We start from the raw sequence: 21782 nt of genomic DNA on the forward strand, positions 1-21782 counted from the left end.
CCTTGCACATCTGACTGGTTTCATGGGCAACTTTCATTGTCAAGTTTAAACTCTCCAGGAGAAAGAACGATGGCAAGAGGTGGCAGCTGTGGAACACTCAACCAAGCAATTTATGTGTAACAGTTTAACTTATCAGCTGGAGATAAACACTCATTCACTTTTTCCAAAGGAAATAAGAGTCCTCTGACAATGATTATGAATGACATAGTAATTCAACCCTTGCGATTCTGACTGATTCTGACTGGTTTCATTGGTGGCTTTCATTCCTAAGTTCGGAATCCACGAGAGAGGATGATGGCAAGAGTCACAGGATCGCTCAGCCAAGGCATATGTGCATTCGATGTCTAAAATATGAGGATGAGATTATTGGTGTAAATATCTAAAGTGGTGCATGAACAGGGAAGGAAAGAGAAAGATCTTTAAGTTGGAACTGTCTCAGTACAATAGATATACTCTCTGCTCTAAATGGCTTGCATCCCTACTACTTCATTAGTAAATTGCACTAGATGTTACCATTCAAAGAACATCTTCAGTTATATCACTTGACCACATTTTATATTACCTAGCCTTCTCCTTTCTAGTAAAGAATATTATGCCACACCACCTCTACTTATGTAACAGATTATGATATTACAAATTACAATATGCAATCACTTGATGGTTGACATCAGAGGCAATTTATTCCACTTCTTCCTCAACATCCATTTCTTCAGCATTGCCCTCATCTGCTTCGTCATTTTCCTCTTCATCTTGTACCTGAGGTTTCATTGGCGGGGGTGGTGAAGTACTCTTGACCATTTCAAGGAATTCATCAACAGTCGAACTTGACATTCTCTCCTCACAGTCTTCTATTATCTGTTTGCCCATGATGTGTAGAATAAACTAGATAAGAAAATCCTAATTTACTCATAAAGTACCCAAAAGTTCAAACACATAGTATAGTGGCTCTCAAATATCCAAAGGTACTTATAAAATGAAAATAAAGACCAACAAATGAGATATCTACCATATGGACTTCAACTGCTGTGGAAGGCCTCAGATTTAGAACTTGAAGCCGTTCTGCTTTTGTGAGCGAAAACTTTTCTGCCTTCAACAAGAACTCCCGTACAATCTCTGAAGTCAGGGTTCCCACCGTAGACTGTGCCAAGTAATTGAAAACCTATTTTGAAAGGAAAATACACTAATGCCTATTAGATGCTATAGCATGCCCTTACAAACCGATAAACACATAATCCTTACCATAGAAATGTATGCTACTCATGAGATTCAAGGTTGCAAAAATATTTACCTCGCATTCAGACCGAGTTGCAGAGCCATATGAACCCAAAGGATCTTGAGTGGCTCCTCTGGAAAGCAACAGATTCATCACTTCAAAGTTGGAGAGTAGCCCGGCATTAGCATCCAGTCTATATAAATGAAGTATGTTAGGCATAACTTGCATGCAATAGGAATCCAGAACAACAGCGCATGTTATGACTTAAGAGTTGTAATTTAATAAACTGTAGAAAAAATCTTTAGCATCTTTCAATCTTCAAAGCAATTTGATAGGAGAATTTCAATCCAGAGAAATCTTACACTTTCATGATGAATATAAATGGAATTCCCTGCAATATCAATTCTGAATAGACCTTGAAAACCTCATAATATGAATAAATTTATAATATTTTCAATGACAAGATGTTTGATGTATCCTCAATACCAATGAAATGTCCAGCTGCAACACATGTTTTCTACCTGAATGAGCAAAACAACATGACAGAATCAAAATTTTCATAGTTGAAACTCATGATGCATAAAAAAATGGTATTTCAAATTCATTGAATATAATTTTAAAGGTTGCAGTCATATATCTAAAGTTAAACCTCAATGCATTGCAAGATTATGATTATCTGCCTACTGATAATTTGCATACCAAACTTTATTTGTCTGCAAATTAATTGCATATAATTTTTTATAATCAAACAGATACTAGTACTACACATGCTTGTCTAATCTGCTCATTAAAAGGCCAAAGTTTTATATGCACTATAGTTTACCCCTTCTGCCATTAGAGAATGGATCTTGACACTAATTACATTTCATAACAAATGTGCATGAGCATGGGTTTCCTTTTGCACACATTCTGCATAATAGTCATAAGCTCACCAAAGATATGAGCATTCTGTGTTTCAACATTACAGATTAATAAAGATTTGAAGAATTACCATTATACTAATAGCATTTCAAAGCAAGCTTTCAAAACAAATTTAAAAATAAGTCATGCACTTTGTCTATGTTTGCAAGAATTAATGAGACTTCAAATAAACAATCAGCCCACAAAATCCATGAGTTAATGCAGAAATACTATTAACTGAAATATGACCATATTTATGTGTTTATGTCTAACCATAACCTTGTTGTCTGTGGTAGATAGACTGGAAGCCATGCACAATGCAAGCATTAGAACAACCTAAAATTGAAGATAAATGCCAGAACGAGTCACTTAAATCAGAGCCTAGTGCTGCTGCATCTAGTAACTTATGCATGGTAGAGACCAAGAGTTTAGATTCAGGTTTTTTTGATGGAAACATGGATATAAATGGTTCAATTTGGTATGCAGTTAGTGCAGGTATGTTTAAAGTGCCAGGGTTTCAGTGACCTCCTTGATATCTCATGTACTCAATTTAATGTGATTATGCACTCTTATGGAGGGAAAATTAATAATTATTGTATGACGAGGCACTTATCCTGTTGGATATAAAAAAGGCCTGAAGATTCTATGATGATTATTTTGACAATCATCAGAGGCAAGAGAGAGGAGTTGAAAAACACAAAATGCATTGATATAGCTTTGCAATATTCTTCAACATGATGAGAGAGGAGGATACTGTGTTGACACTTGACAGTGATACATGGTTATGTCCAAAGGGAACTGACATTGTTGTTCATGAAGCCTCTAGATAGAGAAAACCCAAATCCATGTGTTGTAGCTAGGAAGCAGAGAGGCAAAATTCTGTATGAAAATGTTCCAGGATAAGGCAAGTGAGGAATTCAAACATCACTCTGGTGTGAGAGTCCTAGGGGAAGACCAAGGATGCACATATGGATGATTACTAATGAACATTTCATCTTAGTTGGGATGTTTATATTTGTGCAGGTAAGTTGTATATGATGACAAAGTATGAATGAAGGAGGGATAGTCATATACTATATAGCTATCCATATTAGGTCAATGGAAGCTACATGTTCTGCTGAAGCCAGGGCTCATTACATGGGAAATCTGCACATCAAACTGACCTTGCAGGAAGTCATTTTAATCCAGGGAGTTGATAAAAATGATTTTTGAAAAGTTTAGGAGATGATCCCTTCTTCCAGTTCCAACAATGGAATGCATCGAATCCATCGATGCACATCTCTGAAGTGATCCACTAATTTTTTTTAGCCATATAGGGTATACATTACATGCTACATTGTGGAGAAAATGGAGTGTAACACAGTTCCATAGGATGTTTGTGTAATAGTTTTGGGTGGGCAAACCAGAAATGGCTATGCTGCTATTGTGAGCAGAGTGAAATCGGTCCTTGGGAAGTGCCTTTCGAAAGTATTTTATGCCTCTCTCTTTCAAAAGGGTAATGTGTGCCCCCTCCTCTTCTGCATTAATATCCTCAAATTCTGACGTGGTCATTCTTGTAATGCAAGTGACTGTCTAATGAAACTGCAAGTGTTGAAAATCAGATCTTAACCGTAATCCACCATTCCTCTCAGGTTTGTGATTAGGAATGTAAGTGAATAAAGAATGAAAAGAAACGGTTTGGCAGCTGAGGCATATCAGAAGGAACAGCAGCTTCTGTAAGAAATATAATGGTGGTTGTGAAGTGTCCTTGGCAACAGAAGGAGATAACAATACCTTATACCCCTCAGAAGAACAAGGTGGCAGAGAGAAAGAACAAAGCAATTGTTGGGGCAGCACAAAGTCCCCATAAGAAATTGCGTAGGATCCCTCTGAAGGCCTTCAGTGGGAGGTAGCCAAATATTGGAGACATTCGCATCTGTGGGTGCATGACATATTCATGTCCCTTTGCAGAAGAGGACAAAGCTGGAGCCCATTGCAAAGAAGCACATTCTTGTATGCTACAGCGAAACCTCAAAGGCCTATCAAATCTACATTCCAGTACAAAGGAAGATTGTTGTGAGGAGGTATGTCATATTTTTGAAGCAAGCCTTTGGGAAGTGATGTGAGTTGAGAGGCAGTCACAATCAGGTTCCACAAGCACAAGATTATAAATCATTGAGGACAAAGTCACAGGTTTCACACACATGGAGTTTAGGGGTTACGAGTTCACCTAGTATGGGTACTCTAGGCATACATGGTTTAGGTAAAGATTCACAGGGTCACGTATAGGGCACAAGTCATGCCATAGGTTCTAGAGGTACATTTCCTGTGGTTACTCACACAGCAGACTGGGGGGCATGAGGATATTGTTCCACAGGAGGTCACTTCATAGAGGAGATTGTCAAGATGGTTAGATACCCTGAAAGAGGCCAAGAAGTTAATGTGTTAGCCACAAAGGATGGTTGGAGAGAGTCTGGCAACTGAGAGATTTTGTGGTTATCTGGCCATGGTGAGAGACATCAGAGATTCAGGGTCTTCACACAATTGAGGAGGCAGCAGATCAGAATGTGACAATATCATGAAGAATGATGTTTGGGATGTTGCACCTAGACCAAAGGGAAGTCAATTGTTGTATAAGAATTATGTCGCAGATGGCACCAAAGAGAAGTATAAGGCTCAATTTGTGGCTAGGGGATTCTGTCAGGAGGATAGAACTGATTATGATAACCCTTTCACTCCAATAGAGAGGGATACTTCTATATGGAGTGTCACAGCCATTGCAGCAGAGATGGATTGGAGGATTCATCAAATGGATTTGAAGACCACTTTTCTGAATGGTCTCATAGATGAGGAGGTATAAATTGAATAGCCACAGGGATTTGAGCAGTTTGACAAAAAATCTCATGTGTACTGTCTGAAGAAGGTAATATACAGCTTACAGAAAGCTCCACGTGCTTGGTATGCTACGATTGATTTTTACTTGCAGCAGATGGCCTTCAAGGAGTGAGGAAAATCTGAATCTCTACTATATAGTGGTTTAGGATGATCCATTCATTCTTGTACTTTATGTTGATGACTTGTTCATTGTAGGAGTTGGGCTCATAGATAGTTGCAAGAAGGACCTTGCTTTGGAGTTTGAGATGGACATAGGACTTGTGCATTATCTCTTGGGATTGGAGTTTTGACAAGAGGATGGGCAAATTATTCTGGGGGAGGGGAAGTATGTTGCAGACATTCTGACATTCTGAGGAGATTTCATGTGGAGAACAGCAGGCCCATGACCACCAACCAGAAAAAGTTGGGTGCTTCAAAGTCAGCATTGGAGGTCCCATATTGTATTGACAAATTGATTGGCTCTTTGGCATACCCAGTCAATGCTACATTGGAGATTTGTCTGTTGTGAACACTCTCAGTCAGCACATGAACTGAGGAGAGTGCACTGGATTGCAGAAAAACACATTTTGAGGTAATTAGCAAGCATAGTAAATTGTGGACTGAATTATGTCAGGGATGGAGCTCGAATGGTTGGTTATACAGACTCAAACTAGGCAGGATGTGCTGCGGACAGGAAAAGGACTTCACAGTGTCATTTTGGGTTGGGCTCAGCAGCTGTGTCTTGGTTTGAGTTCTGCTAAGGATGAGTATATTGCAGCCAGTTAGGCTAGTTGTGAGACTATTTGGCTTCATAAGTTACTAGTTGGTTGATTTGGTCAAGAGTTGAGAACTAAAATGATAAACTTTGATAATCAGGGTTACATTAAACTCACAAAGAATCCAGTGTTTCATAACAAGTCGAAATATATTGCGATTATGTACCACTCCATGATTGGGTTCAGAGAGGAGCAACTGAGCTTGACTAACTGTTGAGGAACAGCTACAGAGAATTAGGTTGCACATATCCTCACAAAATCCTTGCCAAGAACCAAACATATATTTTTCAGGGACCAGTTGGCTGTGGCAATGAACACTTTCCTCAGTAAGGGGAAGTGTTAAATATTACCTTGGAAAGTGCCTTCCAAAAGTAGTTTAGGTCTATATCTTGCAAAAAGGATGATTTGAGCCCCCTCTTCTTTTGCATTAGTATCCTCAAAATCTAACATGGTCTTTCTCTGAAATTCACATGACTGTCTAATGAAAATGCAAGTGTTGAAAATCAGATCTTAACCGTCCATTTAGATCTAATCTCCACCATTCCCCTTAGGTTTGTGCTTAGGCATGTGAGTGAATAGAGAATGAAAAGAAAGGGTGTGGCACCTTAGGCATATCATTGAACCAGAGAGAAGGAAAAGCAGCTTCTGTAAGAAATATAACTGTGGTTGTGAAGTATCCTTGTCAGTGGAAGGCTCGCAGTCGTAGGGTGAGTGGTGTGTTGAGGATAGAGATGTAGCTTCTATTGACATAACTATAGAACGATTACAATGAACTAAGACTGGCGCTCTCAAGCGGTACAGCGAAGGCATTGGACTCATGAGGGGTGTTTTGAATAACAAGATCAAAGTCGAGTATCAGAGCTAAGTAGTTCTAAGTGTTTTAGAGGTTGATTCCACTATTGCAATACCATTTCTAAAGATGTTTTCTAATAGAATCTCTCTTATGGGTTTTTCCCTTTAAGCATTTTATTCCTGAGCATTTGCTCAAATTGTAGTGTCCTTTGTGTCGTCTATTCTTTCTGCAGTTGTGTGTCAGATTTATGTTAAAGACAAGGTGACTGGGAGACGGGGAGACTTGGAGGTCTCAGGTACTGGTATTGGTACCAGTTCTGCAAATTTTCAAAAATAGGAGACCGTGTACTTGGAGACGGCAATTTTTTTTGTTATAGTTTAAAGAGTCTAATACTAAATGCAAAATATTAATGCTGTAAAACTAAAAGACTACAGTAAATAATAATAGTAATGTCACATTAATATAGAGTCAAATATTTCAAAACTCACACGATCAGATTACTATATCTCATAGTCATACTTGTTTTCAGAATATTGCATGTAATCATCATCATATCAGCTTGATAATCGCTGAGATAATCATTACATATTCAAATTTTAAATTCATTAAAGTATATTTTGATGCAAAATTGTCAATATGCAAACAACAATCAACAAACATAGTACAGTAAATAAAAATCAGAAATGTATCTAGTACCAGTATGTTGATGGTACTATCATCTATTCCACAAGGTTGTGATCTTCCATCTCAAGGTCTTCAGCTATCATGTTCTCCAAAAAAATCACCAGTCTCCAACTCAGGGTCCTCTGATGGTAGTACAACTAGGGGCAATTCATGGAGTCTTTGGAAAGACTTCACTTTTTGGATTAGGACACTGGGAGACTTCGTCATGAAGTCTCTAACCTTTTTTGAGGTCTCTGGAGATGCAAAAAGTCTCCAAGAAACGTCTCTATCTCCGAGACGTGTCTTTTAGGGGGGAGACGGGTCTTCCCATAACCATGGTTAAAAATTAGTAGAAAATTTATCTGTGTCCATGTTTTTGAATTTCACCGTACATTCATTGCAAGTTGCATCATCTCATAGTGTTTCTTTCCAAGCATAAAACAGTGAAAAACATGTGATAACATACATCAGTATGGTGTGAAAAGGAACAATGATGTTAAACACAACATTTCCCACACAAAATCTTAACAAACTGATGGTGCTAGAAAAATCACACATTGGTTCCAAGTAGCTATTTCAATCCCAACCCTCTATTTTCACCTTTATTAAATTTTTTATCATAAATCAAAGTTGGCTCCTTCAAAATGCAAAGTGGTGAAGTAAATGCTTTGATAATCCTCCTCAGGGTTTGAAAACAAAAGCAAAGCAACTTTGCCTATTAAAGCCTCTAGCTTATGAACTAGTACAGTATGAAAATAGGAATATTCTTAAGTACCCTTAGATAAGAAGATTCGATGCTACCAAGTGTAGTAGAGGCTAGCTAGCTATGCATATAATGAACCAGAACCATGTTACTACAGCGTAGCCATACCAATTTGAGCATATGCGCTTAAATAAATACATTAGTTAGAAAAAACTAATCAGTGGATTTGTCAGATAAAACTCTAGTGGGATTACAATAAAAGATAAAAGTACATTTTGTTTGTATTCAAGATATGTAACGTTGAACTTATTTGAAATCCAGACTCAGATACTCTATCAAATCTGATTTGGGTATTCGAATCTTGACATGTTTTGCTTCATTTCATTACAAAATAATAGTGTAACACGGGTACTCGCAGCCTTGTCCCAAACCTCGAAGTACCCGCACCAAGTACTTGAGTACCCAAATACCCCCCACCTCCGTCATTCCACAACTGTGCCACCGCTTGGATGGGTACTTGAATTTCTATTTGAATTTTGATTTCTGAGTGTTACTATTAGGTATATAACTATGTTGGATGTTCAATGGTTCTAGTTCATGTTCCAATTTTTCTATGTTAAAGTATTTTAAGTTGGTATGCTCTACTGAAACATCATTTCATAACTAGCATTTCAAGTTCTATATGTATACTACACCCTTCCCTACCCTGTCCTCCCCTTGCCACCGTGCCCTTGCCGTGCCCCCGTCGTCCTAAAAATGAGGACCATTTTCCTTGCATCCCAAAAACTCATCCTATTGTCCTGTCATTCCGACGTACAATATACAAACTAAACATGCAAAGAAACAATATAGATTTCCAAGGAAATAATTGATTACAAACACAAATCTATTGATAATGATTCTGATATAAAACAAGTGTGGTTGTTACATCAAAATATATTGCTATTACAATGCTAAAACATGCATAATTTTTCCTCCAAAACCTGTTTAAAACAATAGAAATCTGCTCAATGATGACTTCGGAGTGAGTCCACCTCTCAAGTAGTTTTGGGTTTTCATCCAACCTCTGAATACCCAAAGGTTTCTGTCCTCAAATATGGATACTGTCAAACCAGTAACAATGGAGAAATTATCAAGTAACAAATCAACATTTCATATTAGAATGAGACTCCAAACCCAATCAAACCTTTCATAAAATCCCCCATCCAAAAAGCTATCGATTTCTTTATTTTGATTCTATTATTTAGCAACTTAGGCAAATAACAACACTTGCCTCATTTAATAATTCAGCCCCATGGCCTAGGAAATACTTACGTCATAACTTAAGTTGGCCCCCTTTTAATAATTTTCAATGAATAATTAAATTCATATTAGCAATAACTATAGCTTTTTGCTCCAATTTAATTCAACACTTAACCTCTTTTATTAACTTAATGCTTTAGCCTTTGGAGAGAATAGATAATAGGCTAGCATTAGTATTTATTTATTTATTGACATGCCACACAAAAAAGAGCGACATAACAGCCCTCCCTTCCTAGAGAATGCAGCCCTCAAGCAATTTGCATCTGCATGCTGAAACCAAATGCTTGGATCCCCTATCAACTTTAGAAACACTGCTCCACCAGTCCGGTGCACTACTTTGATAATAACAACATTATATCCAGAGTTGTAAACCAACTAATCACAGGGCATTTGAATCCTATTTACATCTTCTATTAATGATGCATAAAATCTGCCCACTTACTAGTTGCATCATCAACCCATGTCTCATGACTATCTGCCCAAATTTAAATGCCAACATCAGGTGACCCTGTAACGTTGTCTTTTCTATAATAACAACATTATATCCAGAGTTGTAAACCAACTCATCATAGGGCATTTGAATCCTATTTACATCTTCTATTAATGATGCATAAAATCTGCCCACTTACTAGTTGCATCATCAACCCATGTCTCATGACTATCTGCCCAAATTTAAATGCCAACATTAGGTGACCCTATAACATTGTCTTTTCTGTAATTAAGGGTTGCATTATCTTGAGGATGAAGAGATATATCACTGTTGTTACAACAATCAGCACTGTTATGCATTTGTGTCATGTCTTCAACTTTTACAAGCAATTCTTTGTTGAAAACGTCATACTTGTACTCAACACTTAAAGACTCCTCTACATTGGTTATTCCATGTATAATGGTTGCAAACTCATGAGAATGAGGAAGTAAACAAAATCATCAATCATCACCAAACGGTATTGCAGATCTTCCCACACCAAAGGCTTTTGCTCCATGTTTCCCAAAAAGTCCTTGAACGTTATCTTCTGATTTTCCTTCATATGAATGATTTGTGTCATCATTGGAATCAACTAACACATTAGAAGATGCATTGTGATCACATAGAGGATGCACACCATCATTATCCATATCAATCTCAAGCTTAACATCAAGAGAAGACATGTTTATTTCTCTTATAGAATCCTCTTGTAAATCTTCTTGCAAAGATGACAAAAGCTCATAAGAGTCACTCCCCAATGCTTTCCTTTTGTCCTCTAAACCATTTGGGTACCTCCTTTGAATTTCTTTCCTCTTATGCTATTGTTTTGAACTTGTAGATGATTGTTGGTCTCTTTTTAGTAGAAAGTAGGTCAAAGTGGTCTACCTAAAACTGTTGTAGCGGCGCTATTGATTTTACTATGCCTTCTACTACTCTCACTTCTTCACCTTCTTGATTGTGAATGGTCCAATCCCATCTGGCCCATGGTTGTAATCATACATTCATGTAACTATTGTAGCATTTTTTGTTGTTGTTGGGCAAAAGTAGTCAAGCAATCATTAAGCTGATGGTCCATGTCTCTAGGTAGGCTTTTTGCTCTCCTCTCACCCATTTCTTCAACAATGAGATTATCCTCAGCTTACCTAACTTGCTTCTGTTGTAATTTTTGTGTGATAGTACCACTCTAGGGTGCATAGAATGAATTCAAACTGACCTCCAATAACCCACTTTCATAAATCGATTAAAAATACCATGCAACCCTCTAGGTATCCACCAAACTAACATGCAACACAAGTCCACTAATCACAATTGCTCAGAAACATACATGTAATCATCTAAGTATTCACCAAATTGCCATGCAATAACATCTGGCACACGTGCAACTGGAAAAGCCAGCATGCAAGAAAAAAAGACATGACACAAATGTATGACAACAATACTGATTGTTTTATCAGCAATGATGGATCTCTTCATCCTCAAGATACTGCAGCCCTTAATTATGGAAAAGACAATGTTATGGGGTCACCTTTGGCATTCAAATTTGGGCAGATAGTCATGAGACATGGGTTGCTGATGCAGCTAGTAAGAGGGCAGATTTTTTGCATCATAACATAAAAGAGTAAAGAGGATTCAAATGCAATGTGATGAGTTGGTTCACAACTCTGGGTGTAACGTTGTTAATTATCAAAGTAGCACAATGGACTAGTGGAACAGTGTTACTAAAGTTGATATAGAACCTAGGCATTTAGTTTCAGCATGCAGATACATATTACTTGAGGAGGGCAAGCAATCTCCAGGAAGGAAGGATTGTAATGTCCCTTTTTTCCCTGACATGTCAATAAAGAAATAAATACCAGTAAGATTTGAGGATCTGATACCACTGAAATATTCCAAACAAGAAGCGGTCAAAGAGAATTGGTTTTTCGCTCTGCTAGGGTTTCATGCAAACTTTGAGTTTCCTTGTGTATGGCTCTCTGGTTGAGCTTTCCTTCTATGTTTTCCACCTGTCAAACTGCATTTACTGTGGGAGTTTTTAGGCTAGTTTATCATGGCTCCGGCCAGTGGTGACCCAATTGTTGATACTAGTGGTCACGTTGCTGCTTTGGAAAGCCATGTCACCTCCATTGAATAAATGTCCTCGCAAGTTTGTCCCGAAGGTTTTTCACGAGGTAATCCTGATATTATCCTTCCTTTGCAAGAATTTGATGCTGCTTGTGATTGGTTAGAACAACATACCTTAATAGGGTATTTTGTAAATAGGACTCCTCTTGAAGCTATGCTCTGAGAATGGGTTAACAAGAGCTAAACTCCTCATGGAGTCTACCTTGACGCTGAGCAAAACCTTACCCAAGGTTTTTTTAATTTCGCTTTGCCAACCCATCACAGGAAAATGCAGTTTTTAGCAATGGTCCTTGGTCTGTGTGTTCTTCCCTGCTTGTTTTTCAAAGATGGTCGAAAGATTTCACTGTCTCTGATGACAAAAAGTTTAGGGTTGTTGTGTAGGTAGAGTTCCCGAGTTCACCCTTGCCATGTTGGCTTTTACTTAGTCCATTGCCAATACTCTTGGCAAAGTTATTACAAAGGAGTATGAAATTTTTTTCAATGCTCATCCTCAGAAACACATTTGCATTGAGGTTGATCTCTCCAAGGATCTTAAGGATTCTGTGGAGATACAAATTGGTTCCCAAACCTTATCTCAGAAGGTTCTTTATTTGAACTTGCCTAACACCTGTTATAGGTGCCAGTCAGCGGAACACAAGATTAGGGATTGCCCTTTGGCTATGCCTAGGGTTAAACCCCTGCCTAAAGAGGCCCCTGTCAAACTAGTAGAAGGGAAGCAAAAAGAAGAATGGACTACTATTGGGTGCAAGGGCAAGGCTCTCTTGGCTCCTAAATAGTCATATGCGGCCATCGTTTCGGTTCCTCCTATTTCAATAGAAGCGCAAACCCTAGCCATTGCAGCGACACAAGTGGTGTTTTTGGAACCAAACCTTGGTATTTCATAGGTTTCAAACCCTAGTTCATAGGGGATTAAGGTGGCTACTAGGGCTAACACCTTGGTTGTGATTCACACCCACTTTTGCTACTTCCTACATAGCGACTCAGAATATGCAATGTTCTCGCAGTCCTCCCAGACATGCTGAGAAACTAGAGGAGAAATGTTGGGCCATCAGTCCAGAGGATTTTCCTTCTGGCTTTAACCAAATTTCAACTTTCTTACAAAATAACTACTCCTCTCTCTCGAGGAGGAAGATATTGAAGAATTTTTATGAATTTTTTTATCATGGAACATGCGAGGTCTTACAAACCTCTCCAGAAAGTACTATGTCAGGGATACCCATCATAGACTTGGTAATTTAGATTTTCTCTTTATGTAAGAAGTTAAGCTCTTTGGTTTCATGCTTTCCTCTACATGTCAAGTCATTTGGCCAGATGGCATTATGATTTCCTCTCTGCACTTTTTTGGTAGAGGTGGTGGAGTTACTCTTTTGTCTCCTTGTCTTTATTCTGCTATTATTTCGCGCGGTTTTGACCCCATGCATAGAATCATTTGGCTTTTGCTTCCTATTAACAATCATTCTTTTGGAGTCGTTAATATTTATGCTCCCAATGATCTTGTGGAAAGATCTCAATTGTGGGGTTGGCTAGCTCACAACTTGCCTCCAGCTACTTCGGTTATGTGTGGTGACTTCAATATGGTTGAGTTGGCCTCTGATAAAGATGACATTTTGCCTTTTCACTGGATAGTTGGGGAAAGGGAAGCCTGGTACTACATGCATAATAAATTGGGCCTTTTTGATCCCAATACTAACTGCCACCAACATAGTGGGGTTTGGCACACTTGGTCCAACTTTCGAGTTGGCTCTGACCGTATTTTAAAACGTCTCGATCATGCCATGATTATTGCACAATTTTTTTCTCCTTTTCTGAGGATCGAGATTTACCTATCATTCCCTTGCCAAATGTGACGTTATCAGGTCACTATCCCATTTATTTTGCTATTTCATGGCACATAGCTGTCCAGCGAGTTGTTAAGACTTAGTTTTTCCTCAATACATTAGTATTGATGCATGCTTCCACTATTGCTCATATCCTACGTGTCTAGAATTTGGAGCCACATCTGCATTCTCAGACAAGGTGGATTCAGTGGTGGAATAATGCCATTACCAAAACCACTTTCTTTTTGTGCATCTATGGGCGGTAGTTGGCGGTTTTTAGAAGGCAGTCTTATGAATCCACTACTACTGTTTTCAAGAAAGCTTCTGAGGCTCTCATACTTAACCCTATTGATGTTGATTTGCAAATTCAACTTGCCAAACTGTGCCATGACAAACAGGTTGTGGATAATTATGTTGCTTGAGGGGCCCAAATCAAAGCTCACCTCCATTGGTTGGAGGTTGGTGATAAAGCTTCGAAGGAGTTCTTTCAGGCTCTTTGAGCTCGTTATACCAATTTTGGGATTAAAAAAATCAAACAAGGCACTTCTGTTCTCTCCAGTCTCCTTGACATCTTGCAAGCTTTTGTTAATCATTATGAAAATGTGTTTGCTTTGCAGGGAAATTTGGTTGCTTGGGAGGAAGCCCTCAGAAAGTGTATTTCTGTTAGTCTAAACCACCTAGCGGTTGAGCAACGTGCTTTTTGTGAGCAACTTCTTACCCTCCAAGACCTTAAAGAGGTGGTTTTCTCCATGGCTAATGACAAGTCCCCTGGGTGTGATGGGTTTCCTTATGAATTTTACAAACACCTCTAGGAGTATATTGGTCCCGACCTGCACAAAGTTTATCTTGAAGCCTATCATTCTAAAAGCCTAGGAGCTATTATCAACAAAGGAAACATCAAGTTCATACCTAAAATTGGTAATCCTCAAGATATTTGTAATTGGTGGCCCATTACCCTTCTTAATGTGTCCTATAAGATTATTGCTAAGGCAGTTTCTCTTAAAATTTTCCATCTCTTTCCTTTAATTGTGTGGCCTGAGCAAACTGGCTTATCAAATCCAGGTATATTCTTGACAACATCATTGCTGTTTGGGAAGGTATGGAGTGGGTTCGCAAGTCCAATCAGCCATCTGTTTTTTTGCAAATAGATTTTGCTAAAGCCTATGACTGGATTAAATGGCCTTTCATCTTGGCTATGCTCCAGGCTCTTGGTTTCGATCCCAATTTTTTTGTAGTCTGTGGAGATGCTCTTTAGAGATGCTAGTACTTACATTACTATCAATAACTCCCAATCTAACGCCTTTGGGCTTTTCCGTTCCATTAGGCAGCGTTGCCCTCTGGCTCCGGTGTTATATGTTCTTGCTGTTGAAGGGTTTGGTTACTTGCTAGCCCACTCTGTGTCTTTAGGTTTGCTTCGTGGCATTTGTTTACTAGAGTCCTCTTCCCAGTTGGTCAATGGTTATTTTGCTAATGATTCTTTTCTCTCTTTTGGAGGATGAAGAAAACATCAATAATGCCTTGAATTGCCTTGACACTTTTTGTCAAGCCTTTGACTCTACTATTTAATGGCATAAAACGCTCTATTATTGCCAGTCTTTTTTGCCAGCTTTGCCTTGGCTTAACTAGTTTGAATGGAAATGGGTCACACACGGGGAGATTTTCCACTATTTAGGCATTCCTTTTGCCTTTCAAGCTTCGCCAGTGGATCTGTGGAACGCCGTGGTTGCCAAGATTACAAAGAAGCTGGACTATTGGCTTAGGAAACCGCTTTCTCTTGTGGGCAAATTTCAGATTTGCTCTAAAGTTCTTGCAGCTACGCATGTCTATTATTCTTCTTGTTGGGCTCCTTCTAAAGCCTCCTATCAGATTTTAGAGCAAATGCTCGTGATTTTCTTTAGGCTTCTAGTTTCAACCATCATGGCTTTCACAGAGTTGCTTGGGATTTTTGATGTCTCCCCAAAGAGTCTGGAGGCCTTCGCCTTCTCTCCACATAGAAGCAAGGCCTTGCTCTTTGTACAAAAAGGATTATTTGTGCCATCACTGGAGATGAAGCTTAGAAGATTCTGGTTCGGCATTGCATTTCCTCTGGGTTTCCTATTAACAAACCTACATGGAAGGGGATTGGCTTTCAAACCCTTCTCATCATGCGAGAACCCGTGTGCATACAGGGCTCTTTTGTTATCAAGAGCATATGGAAAGCTTGGGAAGCTATTAAGCCTTGGCTTTGGTGGTCTGGTGATGAGTTCCGTGATGGGCTCTCTTTGAACCAACAGAAGATTTGGTGGTCTCCTTTGTTTGCCATCTAGGATATTCCCCTAGACAAGACTCAAGGTGTTCGTGCTTTGTGTATTTTCAAATGTGGCATCAAGACTCCTAAATATCTTTTGTCTAGGGTCTTCATGAGTCTCTGATCTTGGGAAGTTATGCAAGTCCAGTACCGTCTTGCCCATTCAGATCGACAGACTTTTGACTTGTTGCTTTCTACAATTCTAGGTCACATAATTCATAAAGTGGGTATCCAATTTGTTCGGTCTTGGTGGACTAACTAGAAGTGGTATCCTGCCACTCCTTTCACCACTACAAGCCAAGTTTGGGATATAGATGGCTTTCTCCCCATCTGCCAATGGTGGATACCCTCAATCAGAGATGGCATTTGCAATCTTTCCTTTCTCAATGGAGAAAGCGCTTTGACACTATTTGGAGTGCCATTATAGAACCCAAGATTGCTTATTTTTCTTGGTGCCTGGCTTTTCAAGATCTTCCCCTTGGGCCTCAGCTTAAGCATATTGAGGTTCCGAATCCTTGATCTCCATTTTGTGGCCAGCCAGAGTCTTTCCTACATATTTTCTAGTTCTGTAGATGTGCTCAAAATTATTGGCACTGGATTCATGATTTTTTAAAGCCATTTCGACCTGAACCCTTTTCTTGGCATATGGTTATTTTGGGTGATTCCCCCAGGATCCCTAGAAAATTTATCCAAACCTAGCATACCTTCAGGATGGAGATTTTGTTCTTTGTGGAAAGATAGAAATGATGTTCTTTCCACTCACAGTTTTCTTGATATAAATATTGCTATGTACACTAAAGCGTGTATTTGTAATAATGTAATGATGTAGATCCAAGTGAGGTGGCCCACCTTCAAGAGCTTCTCAATCACTGAGGCAATGCCCCTTGTACGATTGTCATAGTACCTCCAGATGCCTTAGTTGATACCACGCTGCCCAGAGATCGTCGTCGAGGGTGCAGTTCTTCGGGCCGCTGCTTGCACACGCTGCGTTCATAGGCTTCTGCCACCACTCTCCCAGAGGTGGCAATGGTGGCTGGTGTCACCACTCGATTTCTCCACCTCGTGGTGACACAGGCTAGTCCTTGGCTCCTCCTCCTGGTCCTCGGCATGTGGTTTCTGGAAAGTGGCCCTTTCACCTGGAATTGGCCATCTCACCTCCGTAGCCTGATACCAAGGATGCTGACCAAGCCCCTGATGATGTTGTTGATAGCTAGACTGTTCCTAGCTTGCCTGCCAATCCAGGGATGACTGAGGATTTCATGATCGGGATGAACCAGCCCCCTCAGCTGGCACTGCTTTAGCTGCCTGAGGGTTGCTTCTTATATGTTTTTTTTGATAAATAGTTGTTGACTCCAACTTTGACTGTGTGAACTCTCGCGGGGTGATCTTGTACCCCCCGACCCTTTTTTGTGAATTGTAATCTTAGTATATTATTTATTAATAGAAAAGGACTATTCATCAAAACAAATTATTCCAAACTCGGATACTCTCAAATCTGATTAGGGTATTTGAATTTTGACATGTTTTGCTTCAATTCATTACAAAATACCAACATGCAAACATATGGACTAAACATGCAAAGAAACAATATAGATTTCCAAGGAAGTAATTGATTACAAACACAATATATTGATAATGAATCCGGAATAAAACATGCATGGTTGTTACATCAAATATATAGTTCTATTACAATGCTAGAAAATGTGTTTTTTTCCTTAACACTAAACAACCGAAGCCCTCACAGGCTGGCAGGATTTGAGGCTCTAATATAACTGAAATAACCCAAACTCAGATGCTCTCTCAAATCTGATTTGTGTATTCAAATCTTGACATGTTTTGCTTCATTTCATTACAAAATAATAACATGAAAACATGCAAGGAAACTATCTAGATTTTCAAGGAAATAATCAATTACAAACACAAATCTATTGATAATGATTCTAATATAAAACATGCACGATTGTTACATCAAATATACTGCTATTACAATGCTAGAACACGCATAATTTGTCCTCCAAAAACCTGCTTACAACAATAGAAATTTTCTCAATGATGAACCCAGAGTGAGTCCTCTTGTCAAGTAATGTTGAATTTCTGTCCAACCTACGGATATCCAAGGGTTTCTCCTCAGATATGGCTGCTATGTCAAATGGCAAGAGTGGAGAAATTAGCAACACATCGATATTTCAAATAGAATGAGACAAACCCCAATCGAGCCTTTTATAGCAATCCTCAGCCAAGAAGCTATCTGTTTCCTTGTTTTAATTCTATTATTTAGCAATTTAGGCAAATAATAATATTTGCCTCATTAATAATTCACCCCCTGGCCTAGGAAAGACGTAAGTCGTAACTTAAGTTGGACCCCTTTTCAATAATTGCCAATGAATAATTAAATTCATATTAGTAATAACTATAACTTTTTTCTCATATTTAGTGAAACACTTAACACCCTTTATTAACTCATTCTTTAGTCTATGGAGAGAATATATAATAGGCTAGCATTAGTATTTATTTATTCATTGACATGCCAGGCAAAAAGGGAGCATTACATTAATTTAATTATAGTTGGGCTGTGAATGGCATTAATCATCAGCAATGATCATTACAAGAGCTCGAGCAGAGGGCTCTGAAAACATATCAGCAAAAATGTGTTGGAAATGTTGTCATTGATGAAGGAGAATGTCGTATGATGTCAACACACTTTCGTTGACTTATTCTGCTATGGCTTTCAGACACTAAGTGAAACAGTTAATAGTGTTTTGATTCATGTTGCTCCACACAACAGATATGGTTATGTGCTTTTGACAAAATGTATTGCTACTACTAGTGTACATATATTCAAGTGTTCATGAGTTTTGACACTTCGGTCGGGTTGCAATTTTGGTCTGGTAACTCAGTTTGCCAGTTGCCCTATTCCTCCTGAACAAGACAGATGAATATTTTTGATACTATAACTTTGGGATATGACTAAGGTTCAAATGAAACATGTAATCTCAAGTGGGCATCAATATTGATACTATTTTGGTTGATATATGGAAGCAAACATTGAGTATATTCTAGCTGAAATGTGTAATGAATTATCCTAGCTGACTACTTATGCTTGGGCTTGGCCAGCACAGTACAGTATGTATACGATTGGTGTATCTTCATCTTAATATAGAACAAAAAAGAAATGCTAATGCAATGGGTATGTGAATCTGCGAAAGGATATCAAGGTTGTGTGAATCAGTAAAGGACAGATGAAGTTTGTCAAGACTGTGTTTGAACCACAAAGGAACTGATTTATGCATACATTTGATGCAATCCTAACTGTTAATTTTGTAATCTCTTTTGGCAGTGAGCCATGTAGTAAGCATTGTAATATTCTGTAACTAGTTATACAATATTGAGATCCAACCCTCTCTGTGTTTTTTCCCATTTGCATTTTCAATGATAAAAATCTGGTGTTATCTTGTACTCGTGTTGTTTATGTTTTAGTTGTTCATTTGGTTTCTACTTCAATGAATGAAATGTGTAACTTGTGGTTTAAAATAAAAAAGATTCAGGGAATCCTGATTCATCCCCCCACCCAGTATTCTGGCTGCTTGACAAAATGTGCCAGATGTGCAGTTAAATTCACCACCATCCCCTTGTAACTTTCCAAGGTGCCTCACTCCATGCAATTTTCATGCAAAATGTTGAAATTGAAACAAAGCACATGAACCATTTGGTTGTACGCCACATCTCATTAGGTAGCATTAGCCATGCAGGTCACTAACCGCCAGGAAGACAACATATGTCAATGCAAGGGAGAACTTTCCTCATTTACCATTTCTGCCATCATCATTTAAGCCTGCCTGTAAAGCTGGAACAAGCAGCAAAGGAGTGGGTAAGCTGGGTTTCATGAAGGGCTTTAGGACATATTTTAAGGAATGGTAGGTAAAAAAAAATTGCTACTAAAATAATTGAAACCTCTTTTTTGGAAAATAGAAGTCCTTATTTTTTTTAGAGCTCCAAATATGAATGGATAGGAAGGTTATTTTCAGCCATTTGTTAATCAATTTTATCAAATTTTATCATAATTTTGTAATTTTTTGAACATTAATTAAATAACAAAATTTTATAAGATCAAGCTTCCATAAATTTAGGATCTCAAACTTTTAACTTGAACTGCACCACAAAACTCATTAAAACGCTCACTTTATAATAATCTTAGAAAGTCTTAATAGCACCCACAATAAAACTTTAAGAAGCCCTGTCTAAAAGAACCTACCCACAATAAAACTTTAAGAAGCCCTGTCTAAAAGAACCTATTTTTTATTAGTTATTATTATTATTAGTCAATAGACTTTTCGTGGGAGATTTTGCGCCTTAAAAAGTCTATTTCAACCTGAATGTTGTCATCTTGCTTGGGTGCGTGGGCCCTAGTTTATCCCGGCGGATGATGTGTCTTTTGCAACAGCTGTTCTGTTCTTCATGCCACCTGCCTCCCTGCAGTCTTCACCACTGTGTTTCCCATATGATTGAATGAACTCTTTTTTGCCTGCAAACTGTTAAATTTCTAGTCCAGAAATATAGATAAACAGCAATAGAAGAGTATAAACAATATACAAAAGATTCAGTACATTTATCCCTGTAAAACCCTTCTTCGAAGGAAACAACCCAGCCACACTAGCAAAATAACACGAGCAATCACATAATAGATTGAAATGAGATTCGTCATATTACACATAAAGGTCTCTTCACATTTCAAATACAAGACCCTTCATATTTCATATGCATGCCTCTTCGCATGACTATAATATTGACTTAACTATTTTCACAAATATTTCTTTCAACTGAAGGTGACCATAATAGTCATTAAAAATGTAATTTAATTTTTTTAAACCAGAAATAAAAATCTCTATCGCAACTACAATCTTCAACACATTCTAGAAATATGAACACTCTTGAAAATTGCGAGCACCCAGCCATGTGCGGGTAGTTTAATTTTCTTTTCTTTGTTATTTAGACAATGTTTTTTCTGACGGCGACAACAGCCAATTTTTTATGCATCTACTGTTAGTGTCAAGCTTTAGGGTTAATTCAGTGCATGTGTACCAGAAAATATTGATATTATGGCAAAAGCTTTTGTGGGTTTTATAATAGTAAAATTATTAAATCACAGGTCAAAGATCGCACCTCTTTCAGCGTATCTCTATTTGATTTGTTTCTTAATAAAAAATTCACCAGTTTTTATGGCAGCGGATTTTTAACCAGTGGCCAGGGTATTCACAACAGTCTACCTCTGCTTGACAGGATTTTTTCCATTTCTAAGGCATACACAGCAGTCTTTTCTGGTTTGATTAAAAAATTTCAAACAGCTGGATACTGTGCATGATGAACTACAACAGCTAACAAAATTAGTTAGGGCAAGCCAAACACCAACGTGACGTGTTAGAATCTCCTAAAGAAGTATTGTGGCCAAGCTCAATGCCAAATTGACATATGAGGTTCTTTGAGAGTCACCTATTAAATTTAAAGTCCGGCCTTTACCTTATCTATATTTTCAATTTGAAACCATTCAGTTTTGACCTCATAACTGAAATTGGGAGTTTACTGAATCATTTTTTTTTAATGCCCATGGAACTCTGAATAGGTTTTTATTAACTTTGCATATAAAACTTACAAAAGAACACTTATGCAGGTGTATTTCCCACTAGGGAGGACTTTTGTGATTATATTTGAGGTCTTCGCTTCTATCATATTGAGTGGTTATGTTCTTTTTGATACAGACAATCTCATTAAACAATATAGTTATCATTAGTACATATGAGCCTCTATTACGCTTTACTTGGGCATTATTATCTCTTCCTTTCACTCTTAACCCTCTTTCCAACAAGAAGGGATTTTGATGAATCCATCTA

The 21782-nt window shown here is 38.2% G+C and overlaps 1 protein-coding gene across 5 annotated transcripts; it reads right to left on the bottom strand.

The window, feature by feature from the left end:
- Nucleotides 1-394: 394 nt before the first annotated feature.
- Nucleotides 395-21359, bottom strand: LOC149527847 (uncharacterized). 5 transcript variants are annotated; one of them, XM_089812087.1, is made up of 6 exons: nucleotides 21058-21359; nucleotides 20267-20419; nucleotides 1576-1734; nucleotides 1289-1406; nucleotides 1007-1159; nucleotides 395-855 (listed from the first exon to the last, which is right to left on the bottom strand). In XM_089812087.1, the coding sequence occupies exons 3-6, from the start codon at nucleotides 1581-1583 to the stop codon at nucleotides 679-681; spliced, it is 456 nt and encodes a 151-aa protein (XP_089668213.1). In that variant the 5' UTR covers nucleotides 1584-1734; nucleotides 20267-20419; nucleotides 21058-21359; the 3' UTR covers nucleotides 395-678. The 5 variants fall into 5 exon arrangements, with proteins under 5 accessions (XP_089668213.1, XP_089668214.1, XP_089668212.1 ...); XM_089812088.1 differs by having other exon boundaries at nucleotides 20267-20426; XM_089812086.1 differs by lacking the exon at nucleotides 20267-20419.
- Between the last annotated feature and the right edge of the window lie 423 nt (nucleotides 21360-21782).

Source organism: Cupressus sempervirens, unplaced genomic scaffold, assembly GCF_028749045.1.
Source record: "Cupressus sempervirens isolate cs-2001-9-10 unplaced genomic scaffold, ASM2874904v1 CseChr00s100002_03, whole genome shotgun sequence".
In the NCBI taxonomy this organism is placed as follows: Eukaryota; Viridiplantae; Streptophyta; class Pinopsida; order Cupressales; family Cupressaceae; genus Cupressus; species Cupressus sempervirens.